At 44.3% G+C, this 21,338-nt stretch overlaps 1 protein-coding gene across 1 annotated transcript in view; it reads right to left on the bottom strand.

Annotated features, from left to right (window-relative positions):
* The window catches only part of cadpsa (Ca2+-dependent activator protein for secretion a), a 252,895-nt gene that overhangs the window by 82,739 nt on the left and 148,818 nt on the right, over positions 1-21,338 (bottom strand). Inside the window, exons 12-13 of the mRNA XM_034084138.2 lie at positions 18,816-18,952; positions 18,110-18,297 (exon numbers count right to left, since the gene is read on the bottom strand). Of these exons, the coding sequence (XP_033940029.1) occupies positions 18,110-18,297; positions 18,816-18,952 (325 nt within the window). The remainder of the gene's footprint in view (positions 1-18,109; positions 18,298-18,815; positions 18,953-21,338) is intronic.

Here is a 21,338-nt window from a genome sequence, read left to right on the forward strand (position 1 = left end):
AGCCATGTTAGGGAAACTTCCATCTTATATCTGCTCCCTGATCTCACGGAGAATTGTAAGTGGCTACTGCCTGAGATCGAATGCTGTGGTTTTATTAAATGTGCCAACTGCTAGGACTGTCTTAGGGAAGACAGCTTTTAGATACCCAGCTCCTCTGTCTTGGAATAGTCTGCAAATTAAATGGAAACTGAACAATCTGGTGCCACTAAATGTTTTTAAAGCTGGGTTGGATGCTACTCAATCGGAAGCTATTGGTACCTGCTTATGTGGATAATTATGTAAATGATGCTGTATGATGTCCTTTTGTTGTTCTGTTTATGTTTTTATGTTTCATGTGGAACTACTTGAGCAGGTCTCCCTTGAAAAAGAGATCAATGATCTCAATGGGATTTATCTGTATAAATAAAGGTTTGAAATGAAATTAAATGAAATGAATAAATTGACCTGTATGAAAAAGTCAATAGACAGGTTCCACAGAAAGCAATCAAAACCAGACACATTACATTACATTACATTACATTACATTGCATTTAGCTGACGCTTTTATCCAAAGCGACTTACAATAAGTACATTCGACCAGGAAGACACAACCTTGAAGAAAACAGAATCATATAAGTACATCAGGTTTCATAGAGCCAATCAGTTCAAGTGCTACTCAACTGGCTTTAGATCAGCCAGTCCTTTATTAGTATATAAGTGCTCTGTTAGCAGTTCTTTGTTAGTCATTCTATCGCTCGAAGTGGAGTCGAAAGAGATGAGTTTTCAGTCTGCGCCGGAAGGTGTGTAAGCTTTCTGCTGTCCTGATATCAATGGGGAGCTCATTCCACCATTTTGGAGCCAGGATAGCAAACCCACGTGTTTTTGCTGATGGGAACTTGGGTCCCCCTCGCAGCGAGGGTGCAGCGAGTCGTTTGGCTGATGCAGAGCGAAGTGCACGCGCTGGGGTGTACGGTTTAACCATGTCCTGGATGTAGGAAGGGCCAGATCCATTCGCAGCATGGTACGCAAGTACCAGTGTCTTGAAGTGGATTCTAGCAGTTACCGGAAGCCAGTGGAGGGAGCGGAGGAGCGGAGTGGTGTGGGAAAATTTAGGAAGGTTGAAGACCAGACGAGCCGCTGCATTCTGGATGAGCTGCAGAGGTCGGATGGCACATGCAGGTAGACCAGCCAGGAGGGAGTTGCAGTAGTCTAGGAGTGAGGTGATGAGAGCCTGGACCAGAACCTGCGTCGCTTTCTGGGTCAGCTGGGGGCGTATCTTCCTGATGTTGAAAAGCATGTATCAGCGGGGTTGTAGCAGCGATGTTTGCAGTGAAGGACAGGTTGTTATCCAGGATCACACCCAGATTCCTTGCAGTCTGGGTCGGGGAGACAGCAGAGGTGCCGATGTTGATGGTCAGGTCAAGAGTGGGACAATCTTTTCCCGGAAGGAAAAGCACTTCAGTTTTGTCAAGACACAATTTAAGAGCATATTTTAACCTCAATAACAGCATTCAGGAACTGTAAGCCGTTGATCACTAAGCATGTTTCAGTTCAGAAGAATGTTGATACCACAAACAGAAATGCACAGAAGTTAACATTGTTCTTACTTTCTCCGTGTTAATTAAATAGTATGTATTATGCGCATGTAAATGCAGACAAGACGGCAGGCTAAAAACCTTTTAAAATGTGTGTTTTCTGAATGGAGATCGGATCGATCAGGCTAAGCTAACGTTGTATATGCTCCGTCCACACTCATTCAACTGTATGAACAAGCAATACTTTGAAATGCAAAAGTATGTGTGTGTGTGTGTGTGTGTGTGTGTGTGTGTGTGTGTGTGTGTGTGTGTGTGTGTGTGTGTTTGTACAAGAGTCTCTTTAATACATTTGTTCAACTCGAGCGTCAAATTCGCGTGCCGAACGCGGTAGCCAATCAGCGGTGAGGATCTCAGTCTGCCGTCACTGACGTTGAATCAGAAAACCAAAACATCAGACGTTAGCTGTTAGCACACAGAGCTCACAGCTCCTCATATCTGTTCAGAAACTGGAGAAAAGTTCAACATGAACAAACCACAGACTGTCTGTGTCATGGTGAATACAGTCGCTGTTGTATCTGTGTCTGTATCATGGTATTGTGAGTGTGGACGGAGCAGCTACAACGTTAGCTTAGCCTGATCGATCCGATCTCCATTCAGAAAAACACGCATTATTACTCTGGGGTCCATGGCCTTTTTTGATCTGTTTTCTCGCATGGACTTTTATTGTAAAAATGCTTCTAAAACATGAACCCTGTGCTGCACAAATGAGGTTAAATGGTTAACATAGGTTCAGGAGCATGGCCACGCCTAAAACTCCGCCTCGAACCACGGCCACCCCTATTTATATCCGGCAAAACTTTCAGCCACTGCTTGTCTCCATCCTTTCAAGGACTGACAGCCAGACCGTGATTCACCCCGCGTCACGGTTCACAAGCTAAACGCTACCACAAGAACATTCAACTTACCATGGATCCCGAACTGCTGATCAACTCACCGGAGTCAGATGAAGATCTCTTCGATATCGGCTACCCGCCATCCTCGGTTCAGCAGTCGAATCTAATGGCGCGTTTCCACTACAGCGCAGAGCCCCGTTTAAGAGGGTTTCCACTTGGCCTAGTACCGGCTAGCGGATCCTAATTCACAGTTTTTCTGGCCCCATAACATTGGGGTTCTAGGGCCAGGAACAACCAGGCTGTGACGTCACTCTCGACTGCTGATTGGTCAGAGAGAATCGTCGCAATATATGCAACTCGTCGACGCGTCGCATATAAATATATATATATATATATAGCGAAGCTTGCAGCATTTTTATAAACAGCATTTTTGTTAACAGAGGATCAACAAAAATGGCAAAGAAAAGCACACCGTGGTCCGCCGAGGAAGTTACGACGTTCCTACACTTTATTGCAGATGACAAGATCCAGCGGGAGCTCGACGGGACAACTCGCAATATGAAAGAATTTCAGGAGGTCTCTACACTGATGTGCGGAAGCGGTTACTCAAGGACTGTCTAGTAAAAAAAAAAACTGAAAAAGATGAAGAGTGAGTATCGCGTAGTGAAGGACAACAACAAGCCGATCGCTCCACCTACACTGCGTTACTATAGATACTACCCCAGTTCCTAAACTGTAATGGAGACGCGCCATAAGTGAGCCAGTCCTAACGAGCGAGCCAGTCCTAACGAAGTGAGCCAGTCCTAACGAGCGAGCCAGTCCTAAGGAAGTGAGCCAGTCCTAACGAGTGAGGCCGTGTAGTGGAAACGCGCCATTAGCCAAGCATCCGAACGGAGCCGTGTGCGCTCGGCAATCAGTGTCCCACACACCAGCTGCCACCGCTCCCACTCTCGCTCCCCCAACGAGATACCTCCAACTCCAGACAGGTCCCAGGCTTCATCTACTCCGCCAGCGAGGGCAAACAACCGGGGCCACAACAGGCACAGCCAGCTCCAATCTCCCCACCAACGGCAGCCTGCCTCATTAGCAGCCCCCTGCCACTCGCAGCGGCGCACTCGACACTCCTCTCGGATGCACGCTCAGAAACGGAGCCCGAACTACGGAGCCCGAACTACGAAAGTGGACAGTCATTCAACTCCAACGTTTCCTGAGAGAAAATGGCATCCACTTTCACCGAAATGACAACAAGGCTAGACTGTTCAACCTCTACAAAGCCTACAGCAGCACAACGGCAAGAACAACGACACACACAGCTCTTCCTGCTCCAGAGCCAACCACCGCACGGTTCGCGCGCACCACGGGTCGTGACGTCACAGGACTCTGTCCTCCTCCACGGACACAGCCCGACTCACCAGCACCCCCTGGTGGGGGCCAGGTCGTATTGCCCTCTGTGCCTGCTCTCTCTGTGTCTGACATGTCGCAGCTTATGTCAACCTTTCTCTCATCCCTGTGCTCACAGGCTTCGCAAAATCCCCTTGCACATACATCCCTTCATCCCTCCATCCCTTCTTCTTCTTCTCTACCTTCAGCAGTCCACAGCAAGGTAGCTTCTGCTTACCTTCCTCCTTTAGCAGCTAACTCCGTAGAAACGGCGCCTCACCCAGTAACCCAAGGGGCCATGCTACATGCTAACCCATTAGCCGACACTTACCCAGCACCTTCTTTCCCAACTGGTCTATCCTTTCCCCCTCCCCTTCCCCCCTTCCCTTCCCCAACACCCAAATGTTTTTAGCCTCCCTGTGCAACCAGCACAATCTAGCCACAGCAACACCACCCATCCAGCCAGCCTCCTCTGTCTATCTCCCTTCCCCCGTGTCCCCCGTCTTGCGCCGGCGGATTCTCCTAGGTAACTACGTAGACTTAGCTCAGCTACTACAGCCATCAATCACCGACACTAGCCAGCCCAGGGAAATGCAGACCAACTTCGGTTTAGTCCAGCTGCGAAATCCCTCAGCTCTGAGGTCTAAGGACTTAACCCCCGCAGAGTTCGCCCTAGATTTTTCCCTTTACCGCAACGTCATCTGCTCACTCGATCCCACACGTAGAACCGAGTTAGACGAGTACCTCCTCATAGAGCTCGACATGGCCTTACGCTTCGGAGGCTCAGGTTTTTACACCTACCACGTCCACTTCGCTAGCCAAGCCGCATTAAGCAGTTCAACCATGGAACATACTGGGGTTCTCTGGACTCCGAGCTTTACTGCCGCATCTTCGCAACACGCGCATCCCTCTCTTGCCAATTATGTGGAGCCCCCTCCCACCCGGCCTCAGCATGCTCAGTCAGCGCTCCACGACCTCAAAGACCTCACTCACTTTCCTCTCCATCACGCAACGCCTCAGACTTCAACCGTCTATCACCCGCAGGGAGGCAGGATGGTGTGTAATAACTTCAATGAACCAGGCTGCTTTCTCTCTAACTGCCGCCTAATTCACATCTGCTCTTTCCGCGGCGTCGCTCATACCAGGAGCACCAGCCCCCACAACCCAACCTAACATTTATGGCATAAACGTATTTTCCCTTTAGAGTGTAACAGAGGCCCGGTTCTGGGCAAACCGCGCGCGCATCATTCTAACTCCTCAATGGTAATGTTTAGTTCGATTTAGAAGTGAAGATGTAGTCATTCGTTCCAGGCATGTCATTTTCAAGCCGCACGTTTCTGGTCCAGAAACGCTTTCAGAACATCCCGCACATTTTGGGGGCATTATTAGAGCCATTTCTCCCGCATCGGCGCAGCGTCCACAGCAGCTAGACCGGTCATCTCTTATCCAAACCATCCAGGCCCTCGGCCGCTGGTCATCCCAATCGTACCACGCTTATATCCGCGACAATCTAAACAATGTCAGACATGCACACGCTTAAGTCAGCTGCTTTAATCCGACTCTTTTGGGGGCCCGTAATCAGCCCACGCAGATCATGCCGGAGACGGAACCCCCACTCTGAGTCTCCCACTGCACGGACCACAGCTCGTCCTCCCAGATCATCCCTTCACCCCCCTCATATCATTCACATGTTACTTCAATAAACGTACAAACATCACACAGTTGTGGCGTGGTTCCTGCTAGTGAATCAACTAATATGATGGGTTTTTTTTATTTCAAGCTCAGCCATCAGCATATGCAGGCTGCAGGGATGTGGCATGAATGTACAAATAGGTATGAGACCATACAACAACAAAAAGCTGATGAAAAGTGTATCACTCAGAGATTTATTGAAAACACACAGTGAAAAGAAGTCTACAAAAAGTCCAGGCGTTCTTGGATCCAAAAAGTTAGTTGTGCCATGCTTCAAAGCAGTTTCTGTCAAGCACAAGGCAGAGGGCCACATCACACTGTCTACACTTCCAGGGTGTGGACACACTGGCCTGCCTTGTCTGCCTACACTGGACACAGGTCTTTCGTCCAGCTGAAGCGGTAGCTCTGGGAGGGAAAAAAAAAGTTTGACCATTGGTGCTCATCCTAATGTTCGGCCTTGATGTAACAACATTCATAATTAAGTAAATGTAACACCCTTTTCACCCCGGTTACATGTTTCATTTGCCCTGTACGATGGGCGCTGTAAGTGATGAAAGTGGGGGATGTTGACTTATCTGGCGCCCGCAGCTCACAGCCAAAGTGCGAGCGTGGGAGCGAGAGAGTGAGAGAGGGAGGGCGCACCGGTACTGGCGCTATTGTTATCATCTGGTGCTAGCTGCTCTAACGGATATAAGAAGAAGATGTTTCTACAACAAGGGCGAAGGAGAGTTCTCCTGTCAGACTGAGGCTGATAACTACAGCTCAGTGAGGTAAAGGACTCTGAGTGTTTAGATAGTTCACTTTAGTCTAAGTTATCTCAGTGGGTCTCAAACATTTTGATCACAATTTATGTAAACAAATATTTCCAAGGCACTCCTTTATAATTATTGGGATAAACAGGTTTGAAATCATTTCAATGTAAACTATAGGACAGTAAACCAGACATATCGTTTGAAACTGGAGATAAAAAAAATATAGATAAATAAATGTTAACTAGGTAAAATAACATATGAATAAACAACAAAAATAAAACAAGTTACTTTTGTTTGTTATTGGCTATGGTAGGTTATTGGATATGTTCACATACAGTACTTATTTGATTATTAAAATGTAAACAGATCTTTTTCATATGGGTGTTTAGAGTTGTACCCCCTAGATCAGGTCTCTAGTAATGTGTGCTCAAAGTGCCAGAAAAAATCACGCCTGGGGCAACAAATTGTCTAGCACCGGCCCTGAATGTCTGTGTGACATTATTCCCATCACGCAGCCCAAACAACAGCCTCTGAATCGTCAACAGACTTCACACAAGACATCATGGGATGCATAATTAGACTTACAGTCTTTATTCAACTCCTAAACCATCTAAATCTACTTCCAACATTGATAAATGTTCATATAACACATCCATAATTTAATCATACACCTCTTGAAAACTCTAAAAAATATCGTTTTCTAGAATAGATTACAAACCTGAAAATGGTACAAACAAGCGGGTAAATATATGAGGAAGCTATGACGCTAGGCTATATCGTGCAGTTGAAAGTGAAACGTAATCTCGCTCCGTTGCGGAGATATTCTCGCGAGAATGCGGGAAACATTTTCATGTGTGTCCTGTTGCAAATGATTGAATGACAGGAGTGAACACAGCTAACAGCCGCAGTGAAACTCGAGCGATATTCGCATCGCGTCCGGTGTGAACGCAGCGTGATGCAGTCCAGAGACCAGACCACTGTTCTGACGCCTTTAAAGCAACGTACAATTATTCTCTGGGCATCACGGCCAGACCGAGGGGCAATGACGGCCATGGCCGTCATGGCCGCCGTGAAATTCCTACCCTGCACTACATACTGATATACACCTGAACATCAGCAGGAGAGGACTCTTTAAAGTAGAGACACTACATACTGATATACACCTGAACATCAGCAGGAGAGGACTCTTTAAAGTAGAGACACTACATACTGATATACACCTGAACATCAGCAGGAGAGGACTTTTAAAAGTAGAGACACTACATACTGATATACACCTGAACATCAGCAGAAGAGGACTCTTTAAAGTAGAGACACTACATACTGATATGCACCTGAACATCAGCAGGAGAGGACTATTTAAAGTAGAGACACTACATACTGATATACACCTGAACATCAGCAAGAGAGGACTCTTTAAAGTAGATACTCTACATACTGATATACACCTGAACATCAGCAGGAGAGGACTCTTTAAAGTAGAGACACTACATACTGATATACACCTGAACATCAGCAGGAGAGGACTCTTTAAAGTAGAGACACTACATACTGATATACACCTGAACATCAGCAGGAGAGGACTCTTTAAAGTAGAGACAGTACATACTGATATACACCTGAAAATCAGCAGGAGAGGACTCTTTAAAGTAGAGACACTACATACTGATATACACCTGAACATCAGCAGGAGAGGACTCTTTAAAGTAGAGACGGTACATACTGATATACACCTGAACATCAGCAGGAGAGGACTCTTTAAAGTAGAGACAGTACATGCTGATATACACCTGAACATCAGCAGGAGAGGACTCTTTAAAGTAGAGACACTACATACTGATATACACCTGAACATCAGCAGGAGAGGACTCTTTAAAGTAGAGACACTACTTACTGATATACACCTGAACATCAGCAGGAGAGGACTCTTTAAAGTAGATACACTACATACTGATATACACCTGAACATCAGCAGGAGAGGACTCTTTAAAGTAGATACACTACATACTGATATACACCTGAACATCAGCAGGAGAGGACTCTTTAAAGTAGATACACTACATACTGATATACACCTGAACATCAGCAGGAGAGGACTCTTTAAAGTAGAGACACTACATACTGATATACACCTGAACATCAGCAGGAGAGGACTCTTTAAAGTAGATACACTACATACTGATATACACCTGAACATCAGCAGGAGAGGACTCTTTAAAGTAGAGACACTACATACTGATATACACCTGAACATCAGCAGGAGAGTACTTTTTAAAGTAGAGGCACTACATACTGATATACACCTGAACATCAGCAGGAGATGACTCTTTAAAGTAGAGACACTACATACTGATATACACCTGAACATCAGCAGGAGAGGACTCTTTAAAGTAGAGACACTACATACTGATATACACCTGAACATCAGCAGGAGAGTACTTTTTAAAGTAGAGGCACTACATACTGATATACACCTGAACATCAGCAGGAGAGGACTCTTTAAAGTAGAGACAGTACATACTGATATACACCTGAACATCAGCAGGAGAGGACTCTTTAAAGTAGAGACAGTACATACTGATATACACCTGGACATCAGCAGGAGAGGACTCTTTAAATTAGAGACACTACATACTGATATACACCTGAACATCAGCAGGAGAGGACTTTTTAAAGTAGAGACACTACATACTGATATACACCTGAACATCAGCAGAAGAGGACTCTTTAAAGTAGAGACACTACATACTGATATGCACCTGAACATCAGCAGGAGAGGACTCTTTAAAGTAGAGACAGTACATACTGATATACACCTGAACATCAGCAGGAGAGGACTCTTTAAAGTAGATACACTACATACTGATATACACCTGAACATCAGCAGGAGAGGACTCTTTAAAGTAGAGACACTACATACTGATATACACCTGAACATCAGCAGGAGAGGACTCTTTAAAGTAGAGACACTACATACTGATATACACCTGAACATCAGCAGGAGAGGACTTTTTAAAGTAGAGACACTACATACTGATATACACCTGAACATCAGCAGAAGAGGACTCTTTAAAGTAGAGACACTACATACTGATATGCACCTGAACATCAGCAGGAGAGGACTCTTTAAAGTAGAGACACTACATGCTGATATACACCTGAACATCAGCAGGAGAGGACTCTTTAAAGTAGAGACACTACATACTGATATACACCTGAACATCAGCAGGAGAGAACTCTTTAAAGTAGAGACACTACATACTGATATACACCTGAACATCAGCAGGAGAGGACTCTTTAAAGTAGAGACACTACATACTGATATACACCTGAACATCAGCAGGAGAGGACTCTTTAAAGTAGAGACACTACATACTGATATACACCTGAACATCAGCAGGAGAGGACTCTTTAAAGTAGATACACTACATACTGATATACACCTGAACATCAGCAGGAGAGGACTCTTTAAAGTAGAGACACTACTTACTGATATACACCTGAACATCAGCAGGAGAGGACTCTTTAAAGTAGATACACTACATACTGATATACACCTGAACATCAGCAGGAGAGGACTCTTTAAAGTAGATACACTACATACTGATATACACCTGAACATCAGCAGGAGAGGACTCTTTAAAGTAGATACACTACATACTGATATACACCTGAACATCAGCAGGAGAGGACTCTTTAAAGTAGAGACACTACATACTGATATACACCTGAACATCAGCAGGAGAGGACTCTTTAAAGTAGAGACACTACATACTGATATACACCTGAACATCAGCAGGAGAGGACTCTTTAAAGTAGAGACACTACATACTGATATACACCTGAACATCAGCAGGAGAGTACTTTTTAAAGTAGAGGCACTACATACTGATATACACCTGAACATCAGCAGGAGAGGACTCTTTAAAGTAGAGACAGTACATACTGATATACACCTGAACATCAGCAGGAGAGGACTCTTTAAAGTAGAGACAGTACATACTGATATACACCTGGACATCAGCAGGAGAGGACTCTTTAAATTAGAGACACTACATACTGATATACACCTGAACATCAGCAGGAGAGGACTCTTTAAAGTAGAGACAGTACATACTGATATACACCTGGACATCAGCAGGAGAGGACTCTTTAAATTAGAGACACTACATACTGATATACACCTGCACATCAGCAGGAGAGGACCCCTTTAAGATGACATCGGCTCACTGAAATGTGTTATCATTGTTACTATCAAATTATTCTTACTATATTAATACAAGCAAAGCAAGTGTGTGTGCAAGTGTGTGTGTGTGTGTGCGTGCGTGCGTGTGTGTTTGTGTGTGTGTGTGTGTGTGTGTGTGTGTGTGTGTGTGTGTGTGTGTGTGTGTGTGTGTGTGTGTGTGTGTGTGTGTGTGTGTGTGTGCGTGCGTGCATGCATGTGTGTGTGATGTGATTATCCTTTGTGACATGGTTGGGTCTGGGTGGAGTGTGAGCAGAGTGCATGTGACAGAAGAGGCGTTGGATTGGTGGCCATGACAGCATGATGAGAAGCAGGAGACATGACACTCTCCCTCTCTTTCTACCCCCCACCCCCCCTTTGACATGTCATTTCAGCAGACAGTGAGAAACTGTCTCTGTGTGTTTTTGTGTGTGGAGCTGGTGGGGGGGGGGGGGGGTTATCTGCTACACTGCTTCACAAGATTATTTTAGATTTGGAGGAGCAGCACTTTGCTAAGCATCAGCAATCATCTCATCCAGACTGCGCTCGGGTTTCCTGGGCATGGGACAGACTGTCAGAGTGTCTCAGCCACCTGTAGGAATGTGCTGCTGCGGGTCAGGAGGCTGGGGTGGAGATGACTGCATGGAGCTCAGTAAACTCAAGACTGGATTTAACCTCAACAACAAAGAGCCAACATGTACTCATCATCAAACCTTATTCTTCTAAAGTAGACACAACCCTTCTTCCAGGAAGTTATTAAAGTCACACTCTGTCTGACCAATCATGTTTAGTGGTGGAAAAAGTATTCAGATGCTTAACTTGAGTATAAGTACTAATACCACACTGTAAAAATACTACATTTCAAGTAAAAGTACTTCATTGAGAACGGTCCTACATAAAAACGATATAAGTACGATTAGGAAAATGTTTTTAAAGTATAAGGAGTTAAAAGTACTGTTGCCGAAAAGACTCAAATATTTAAAGCAAAAGCAGCAAATCCTAAGAAGCTGGAAGGCAAGGCAAGTTTATTTATATAGCACATTTCAACACAAGGCAATTCAAAGTGCTTTACAAAAATGAAAGACATTAAGAGCATTAAGAAACATATTATAAAATGACATCTAAAAACACTCATTTAAAAGCAATGATATAAAATTACATTTAAAAACACTCATTTAAAAGCAAAGAGACAAACATCTCTATCCTGAGTTCTGGATTAAGTCGTGGACTTCGGGTCGTGGCTGAACCTGTCTCTGCGGTCCTGCCTTGGGTCTCGTCATGCTGCTTCCCTGATGGCTTCCACAGGATTGTAGCTGACATCCTCGTGGATTCATCTTCTCATTACAGACACATGCATTTCCTAACATCCGGTCTGTATGCTGTAACATGTATTATCTCTTGGATTTACACACGGCATCTATTGCACGTCTGTCCGTCCTGGGAGAGGGATCCCTCCTCTGCTGCTCTCCCTGAGGTTTCTCCCATGTTCCCTTAAACTGTGGGTTTTCTCTGGAAGTTTTTCCTTGTACGATGTGAGGGTCTGAGGACAGAGGGTCTAAGGACAGAGGGTCTGAGGACAGAGGGTCTAAGGACAGAGGGTCTGAGGACAGAGGGTCTGAGGACAGAGGGTCTAAGGACAGAGGGTCTAAGGACAGAGGGTGTCGTATTCTCATACTGATATTCTGAACAATCTGTGCTGTTGTATTTTCTGTAAGGTGTCTCTACTGTAGGCTATTTTTATTATATGTACAGCACTTTGGCTCCACCAAAAATTGTTTATAAATGTGCTATATAAATAAAACTTGATTTGATTTGATGAATAAAAGTGACAGTGTGAGATAGACACATCTGAAATGTTTAGGTCTGATTCTCAATCATTGCTAACTTTTTAGCAGAAATAGTTTTCTATCACCTCCCTTTCTTTCTACTTTCTTGTTTAACTTGTCCTTTAGTTATTTCAAGTGTCTCATGCTAAACGAAAACCTGTTTGGAAAATTATAATCTGACCCCATGGTACCTTTTAGTTTTCGCTGAAACTATCCCTCTTTTTTTATTTTTAAATGCACATAGTTAAGTTTACCTTGTCTTTCTAGGACTTTTTTGGTATCCTCTGTGAACCAGGGCCTTGAAACCAAAACGGATTCCTGTACCCCATGGTACCTTTTTAGTTTTCGCCAAAACTATTCCTCCTTTTTTTAAACACGTAGGGGACTTTAACCCCAATAATGACTCAACACAAGGCAATTCAAAGTGCTTTACAAAAATGAAAGACATTAAGAAAATGGCATTAAAAAGCAAAGATAATAAAAGTTACAGTGCAGTTTAAGATATGAATATATCAATTAAAAGCAGCGACAAAAAGAAAAGTCTTCAGCCTGGATTTAAAAGTAGTCAGAGTTGCAGCGGACCTGCAGGTTTCTGGGAGTTTGTTCCAGATATTTGGAGCATAATAACTGAACGCTGCTTCTCCATGTTCAGTTCTGACTCTGGGGACAGAAAGCTGACCAGTCCCTGAAGACCTGAGAGATATTGATGGTTCATCATTTAGCAGGAGGTCAGAAATGTATTTTGGGCCTAAACCATTCAGTGCTTTATAAACCAGCAGCAGTATTTTGAAATCTATTCTTTGACACACAGGAAGCCAGTGTAAAGACTTCAGAACAGGAGTGATGTGATCCACTTTCTTAGTGTTAGTGAGGACTCGAGCAGCGGCGTTCTGAATCAGCTGCAGCTTCCTAATAGATTTTTTAATGAGACCTGTGAAGACACCATTACAGTAGTCGAGTCTACTGAAGATAAAAGCATGGACAAGTTTCTCCAGATCCTGCTGTGACATTAGTCTTTTAATCCTAGATATGTTCTTTAGGTGATAGTAGGCTGATTTAGTAACTGTTTTAATGTGACTGTTGAAACTCAGGTCAGAGTCCATGACTACACCTAGATTTCTGGCTTTATCTGTTGGTTTGAACATTGCAGACTGAAGCTCAGCGCTAACTTTTAAACGTTCTGCCTTGGCTCCAAAGACCATTACCTCAGTTTTATCTTTGTTTAATTGGAGAAAGTTCTGACACATCCAGTCATTGATTTGTTCAATGCACTTACTCAGTGTTTTAACTGGAGAATCGTCTCCTGGTGAAATTGTTACGTAAATGTGTGTGTCATCCGCATAGCTATGGTAACGGTTATGTTGTTGTTATTCATTATCTGAGCCAGTGGTAGCATTACATTACATGTTACTTGTTAGATGCTTTTATCCAAAGCGACTTACATACTCAGTACTGTGGGCATTCCCGACAGGACCAATTTGGGGTGAAGTGTCTTGCCCAGGGACACAACGACGTGCTTACTGCAGTGGGATTTGAACCTGTGACCCCCTGATCCCAACACCATCTATCCACTGCGCCACACGTAGCATGTAGATGTTAAAGAGAAGAGGCCCCAAGATGGAGCCTTGAGGAACCCCACATGTCATATTTGTCAACTCAGATGTGTATTTACCGATAGAAACAAAGTTGTTTCTATCCTTTAAGTAGGATTCAAACCAATTTAGAACTGTTTCCGAAAGTCCCACCCAGTTGTCCAGTCGGTCTAGTAATATGTTGTGGTCAACAGTGTCAAACGCAGCACTGAGATCTAATAATACTAACACTGAAGTTCTGCCACTGTCTGTGTTTAAGTGGATGTCATTAAAGACCTTTACAAGAGCAGTCTCAGTGCTGTGGTTTGGACGAAAGCCTGACTGGAACACATCCAAACAGTTATTTAATTGCAAGAAATTACTCAACTGTTGAAAGACTACTTTTTCAATGATCTTACCTAGAAATGGGAGGTTTGATATGGGCCTGTAATTGTTCATTACTGAAGCATCTAGATTATTCTTTTTTAAGAGCGGTTTAATGACTGCAGTTTTCAGGGCCTGTAGGAAAACACCTGAGTCAAGAGATTTGTTTACTATATGAAGTAGATCTGAGGCCATACAATGAAAAAGTGGGAAATATCGTTGTACAAAAAACGTCTTAATTCCAATTCATTTTCTGTTCTCATGGTTTCAGTTACTTAAACAAATATGTGGGATGGTTTAATATATATCAAGCAATCATATTTATATAATATTGTTTGTCAAAATCAGAATGTATCTAGTATATATGAAATAAATCTATAAAATAAATGTAGTGGGATAAAAAGGATAATATTTGCCTCTGAAATGTAGTGGAGTAAATGTCTAAAGTAGCATAACATGGAAATACTTTGGTAAAGTACAAGTATCTCAAATGTTTACTTAAGTACAGTACTTGAGTAAATGTACTTAGCGAATTTCCACCTCTGATCATGTAGTTGGAAAAATGTGATCAGCAATCTCCAGGTCTCGTAAACAGTAGGAATTAAAGACAGCATGTTTTAAGCAAGATCTTATGCTGCTCCAATTACCACTTCTCTAAAATAACACAATTCTGACAGGAAGGCGTTAATGTTGATGTTCTGGGGCTGAGGCCCTGGGACCGTTTATACGTGTCAACCCCTCTATCACCCCCCTCAACAATGTCCCTTCAATAAAGGCACTGGCTGCCCAAAAGAAGAACGCAGACTGTTATCATTTTTGCATGGTTACTTATAAAATATAACAGGTTAATACAAAATGTAATAAATAATCTCATCATAAAAAGGGTGTTCTTTATGAAAGGCAAATGAATGCTGCTGTATTCAATGATAATCAGTAGCTTGAATGTCAAAGTCTACACTTGTCTCTATTGTCAAGTTGCTGGTGATCATATGCATTAGAAATAACATAAGCGTAGCCTGATACAAACATGGATGATAAATGATTCTAACAATATTCCCGGTAAGAAGCCATCCCACCTCTCACATTGACAGAAAATGAAAGAGGGAGATTTCACACTAATTAAGTCCTGCAGGGCTCTCCTGTTTTTCTTCCAGCCGTGCATTGTTTCTTGGCAGCTTCCTCATGTTTGCCTGACCTCGTGACCTCACAGCTCCGATGACGACAACAAGCAAATGAGCCATCAGTGACAGACTGAGGGAGAGCCAGGACCCTCACATCTCCGAGACCTTCAGGTAGGTTTTCATCAACATGTTTGCTTTAGAAATATCCTGAGAATTACATTTACTAAAGCTGGAAATTAACCTTGGCATAATACTTTTAATGGGTAATTTTCACAATGTATTCTACATTGGAACCGTTTTTATTTTCCATCTCGGTGTGATGGGATCAGCTGATTAAGTCAGTTGACAGAAAACTCCTAAATAAAATGTCAGACCATTCTCTGGTTGCAGGAGGAGAATCCTTTCTGCCTGCCTTTTGGTTTTCTGACAAAGTAATTCGAACGTATTGGTTATGAAGTCATAAATGATCAAGAATTAGAAAATAATCATTTGTCAAAAATTAAAATGGAAATAAGAAGGAAAACAAAATAATGATTATTTGTGTGAAGTATATGCTTGTTTAGCTTTGGTAGATTTCTCTCTTAACGACACTAACATATTTGTACCTCAACATGTTTGCACAAAGTGTGTGTTTAGATATATCTGTTAAGAAAGTGTTGCATCTAAGATTCCATTAACGGGCAATACCCTTTTCAGGAAAGAAAACACACTTGTATGCTACTTAGTTTTTAAGAATACTACTTCTCAAATGTGATTAAAATGCCAGAGGACAGAGTTCAGCACAGGTTATTCTTAATGTTGAGAATAAATACATGTATATTTAGATCTAAATATAGGTTTTATTCATATCTTTTTATGAAACTCCAAAATAATGAGTCTAGTTTATCTACATATCCAGAGCTGAGTGTTCTCCCTGGTTGCAACATTGTTGAATTGTTTCTGTTGAAACGGTTATATAGCTACATTTTAAACATGCATTTTAGTTTCATATCAGCTTTAATTTAATTACTTAGATTTCATATTAAATAAATATAAAAAAAGAGCAGCTATTTCATTTGTTTATTTTGCCAGTTCCTTACAAACAGTGGATGTAAATGGAGTGGACATTTAGCTGGACAGAAGTCAAATCCTGACACTTTAGCAGGCGGCCGGTAACCCAGTCCAAGTGGGTGCACCAACACCTCCAGGCCAGCAGGCTATTAGGAGGCAGGGGTGGGTGTGGGGTCTGTGTGTGTGTGTGTGTGTGTGTGTGCGTGCGTGCGTGCGTGTGTGTGTGTGTGTGTGTGTGTGTGTGTGTGTGTGTGTGTGTGTGTGTGCGTGCGTGCGTGCGTGTGTGTGTGTGTGTGTGTGCGTGTGTGTGCGTGTGTGTGTGTGCGTGTGTGTGTGTGTGTGTGTGTGTGTGTGTGTGTGTGTGTGTGTGTGTGTGTGTGTGTGTGGTGTGTGTGTGTGTGTGTGTGTGTGTGTGTTGTGTGGGGGGGGGATCTGGGTGAGGTGTGTGCAATGGGGCACACGCATCGGCAGCGGAGACATTGGGCCGTCACACATGACAACCTGTCAGCCTGTCAGCCCTGACCTGGGCTGCTGGGGGCTGCTGCAGAGAGCTCTGTGGTGCCCGCCCCCCCCCCCCCCCAGAGTATGTAGATAAACAGGACTCATTATTTTGGGGTTTCATAAAAAGTCAAATCTATATTAAGATCTAAATATACATGTATTTATTTTCAACATTAATAATAACCTGTGCTGAACTCTGTCCTCTGGCAGTGAGATAGAACTTTTTGATGTCTGAGCTCAAAGACAGCCAGCCCGCTGACCTCTGCCCTCAGCGCCGGAGTGGCCCTCGTCTCTCCTCGTTACGCATCATCCGGAGACGGCCGGCTGTGATGTTGACAGATTGGATGTCCGAGCACATCACAGCAGATTAGACAAGATGTAAATAGTGGAACTTAGATAACATGGTACATGCTGGATCAAGGCCAGATGACTGTGTCATGTGCCATAGAACCTTCAGGAATTGACACCGTTTGATCTGTTCCTCTAAAAACAAGTTTATAAATATGCTGTTGTGCCTATTTAGTTGTATATCACAGCTAGACAAATGACTGCTGAACTTCTTGGTAACCACAGACAAGCAGCACTACTCTCGTCTGGCTCTTGTACTAACACATGAGCCAAAGAAAGGATTTGATCGTAGAAGTCAGTCCAGTCAGTTCGTATGTTCCTCCTCAGTGAGACTTGTCCTCACAGACTACAAGATAACTCACCTTTTGGTTCCTGGGAACATTGGGAACCTGGCGTCCTTTTTCTTCATGAACTCAATGATTTTGAGTTCTCTCTTAGCAGGAAGTTCAGGGGCCGAGGGGAAGAGTGCTCGCTGGAGCGCGGCCTCAGAGACGGGCCAGCTGAGCAACTCTGACACACGGAGACTAGGTGTGGTCGTGTGCGAGTGAAGGATTTTAGGGAAGGTCATGTTGTGAAAGTGATCAAGGCAAAGAGGATTTACAGGGATAATGGAAAAAAAGAAAGACGGCAAGTGAGCATGCAAACATGGAAAGTGAAAACAATAACAAATGAATAAACTCAGAATCATACCATGGGGGCGGTAGCTCACACATTGTACCACATGTGTGCCTACAGTATGTCACTGGCCCATTTGTCATCTGTTTTCCATCATTTAGTTTGACAATGAAAAATCGTAAGTTGTGTTCCCATCATAGTCTGTTACCACGGAGACAGTGAAGAACAGCTGATGTGTACCTGTTCCCATGGACATGTGAGGCACAGAAGGCGAAGCTGTAGTGCAGCAGGGTGGGGTCGATCATGGCTCCGTTCTCCGCCCGCACCAGCAGGTCGCTCAGGTAACAGAGATGCCGATGGCAGCCTCGGACGCCGTAGCGAGCGCAGTACTCATCTAGGACGAAGACCTGACCGGGACTGAACCAGCCCTGTGGGTCACACACACACACACACACACACACACACACACACACACACACACACACACACACACACACACACACACACACACACACACACACACACACGCATCATATATATTATTCTGAAACGGACCAATCTGCATAACGACTAGATCTTTTTTTATCATATGTAACATTAAGCTGTCTGTGGCTCTTTCCTGCCGCAACGATGCACATTTCCCCTCTGTGGGACTAAAGCTATTCTGATTCTGATCTGACTACTTTTACTCCGGTACCTGATCTGAGTACTTCTCCTACCTCTGGTATGAAGGGAATCTCTGCCATGCTTCATTCAGCCCACATGACAACTGGACTGTGTGTGCAGTATGTCTGTATTCTAATGTACAGACATTACATCCATGTTCCACAAACATTCCCAACAATTGTTATTACTTTGCAAAAACGCAATCCAACAACCCTGACCTTTGTGGGCAGTCATTGGTCAGGTCTGTGTGTTCTCTCAGCTGTGACGGACAGAACCTTACCAGGCAGGAGTAGGAGTCGTTGAGCCTGTGGTCCAGAGTGAGGCGCTGCACCAGCTCAAACAGAGAGCCGTGGTCGAAGTTACAGGGGTTCGCTGAAATGAACTCATCCATGCCGTGCTTCTGTGCCCGATCAGCATCTGTCCACATTCAGCCAGCCAATGAGGAGACACACAGAGGGTGGGGGGTCAGTGCTGGCAGAACATCAAGAATCAAGTCCACTACTTGCTTTCAACTCACCTAATACAGTTATTTGAGATCTGTTGACATCATACATTTAGTTGAAATCAACGGTTCAGTTTTTTCAGAGGGTGACCTGGGAGAGGACGGTCAGTTCTGAGGTCAGGGGTTGAGTCATGCTGGATGACAAAGGCTACCACTTTAAACAGTGCTCCTGCCTTGTTAAACAGGACCTTCCATTGATACTCACAGAGCAGTGATATGCACATTAACCCTGAAACTCAAGAGTGACCGAGGTCCTGAACCGCCTCACTAATAATACAATCTAACAGCCGCCCCACAACACCCAATACCCTCGCCCATTTCTAATGCCACTTCACTGCGGTGTCAGTGGCCCCAGGCCCCTGGTGTGGCCCCTAATTAATCCGTGTGCTGAACATCTCAGAATGAGCAGAGGATGTGGGGGCCCCACACTAATCTTTATTGTGTAGAAAATAGCTGGCTTAATATAATTTAGACAACAGGTTTCTCTGATTTCTTGGCGGCTGATATGCTCCCATCAGGGTGCTTAGGGAGGGGTAGAACGGTTTTTTGTTTTGGCATGGTTACTGGGGGCTGAAAATCCATGCAAACCTTTAGGCTGGCTCTAATATTATTTTCTGGGAAACAAAGGGGGGGTTGGTGCACCTGGTCTGTTTCCACTTTCTAGGATTTGTGATTTACATGTCAATACGTTAGAAATCCTATATAATGACATGTTAACATGCTTATTGCTCTTGCCCAACAACACACATGGTGTTTTGGATTTGACACTAAAGACAAGGTATTGTGTTTTGTCACAGCAAGGTAACCCCACACCACACACTCGTCTGCTTATATTACATGTCATCAGACTGCTAGTATTAAGACACATCAGTACTAAGAGACTGTATTAAGACACATCAGTACTAAGAGACTGCTTCAGAAGAAGTGAGGGGTGCATAGAACTGAAAACTCATTGCATTTCATGTCAAATAAAAAAAAGATGTTCTGTTGGGCTCGTTGTGTGGAAGTAGATTTTAAGTCCAGTGCACGCAAACACTTCAGATAATTGGAGACCCTGGTACCAACCAGTACTCCTCTCTGTTTTGACCCAGCACAGCTTACTATGGACATTAGTTGGTCATCTCGTATGATCTGATCTGAATGAAATATATTATTTATATAAACACCCATAGTAACAACAGAAAGAGTGTTTTTCAAAAAGAAATATTTTATATAAGTGGTCAAATCTATTTCTCCCAAACAATCAAATATTTTCTTTTTGAATGACTGCACAGCTTATTATAGATTCCTATAATATTTGATCTTGGTGTGGACAGAGTGTCCCGTCAGAACTGGGACAGACCTGGACAGACCTGGGACAGACCTGGGACAGACCTGGGACAGAACTGGGACAGAACTGGGACAGACCTGGGACAGACCTGGACAGACCTGGACAGACCTGGACAGACCTGGGACAGACCTGGACAGACCTGGACAGACCTGGACAGACCTGGACAGACCTGGACAGACCTGGACAGACCTGGACAGACCTGGACAGACCTGGGACAGACCTGGGACAGACCTGGACAGACCTGGGACAGACCTGGGACAGACCTGGGACAGACCTGGACAGACCTGGGACAGACCTGGGACAGACCTGGACAGACCTGGACAGACCTGGGACAGACCTGGACAGACCTGGGACAGACCTGGACAGACCTGGACAGACCTGGACAGACCTGGGACAGACCTGGACAGACCTGGACAGACCTGGACAGACCTGGACAGACCTGGACAGACCTGGACAGACCTGGACAGACCTGGACAGACCTGACAGACCTGGGACAGACCTGGACAGACCTGGGACAGACCTGGGACAGACCTGGGACAGACCTGGACAGACCTGGACAGACCTGGACAGACCTGGACAGACCTGGGACAGACGGTTGAAGGTAACACTGAGATACACAGTCCTCTTCACTGCCCAGCGAAGGAACCCCAGCTATCAATCAACAAACAAAACAAAGAGCGGGATGCTGTGAGCTGATTGTGTCCCCTCAACAAGTCCCCCCCACCCTCCCCCAAAAATCTAAAAAGGTGACATTGCGGTGCCCCTTTGGTCTGTGGCTGGTGGCCTGTCAGCTCTGTTTGATGTGAGTGAGCCGGAGTGGAGGCGGGAGCTGGACAGTAACATGCAGTGACACCAGTCACACCCGTCCGTCTGGGCTGGGGAGGGACGGCCCTGACAATGATTGATGGCCAGTATTCTTTACAGATCCAGAGGAGAGGAACCACTGCTGGTCCTGGGTGTGATGGTCAAAA

The sequence above is a fragment of the Pseudochaenichthys georgianus genome, chromosome 5, assembly GCF_902827115.2.
Source record: "Pseudochaenichthys georgianus chromosome 5, fPseGeo1.2, whole genome shotgun sequence".
Classification (NCBI taxonomy): domain Eukaryota; kingdom Metazoa; phylum Chordata; class Actinopteri; order Perciformes; family Channichthyidae; genus Pseudochaenichthys; species Pseudochaenichthys georgianus.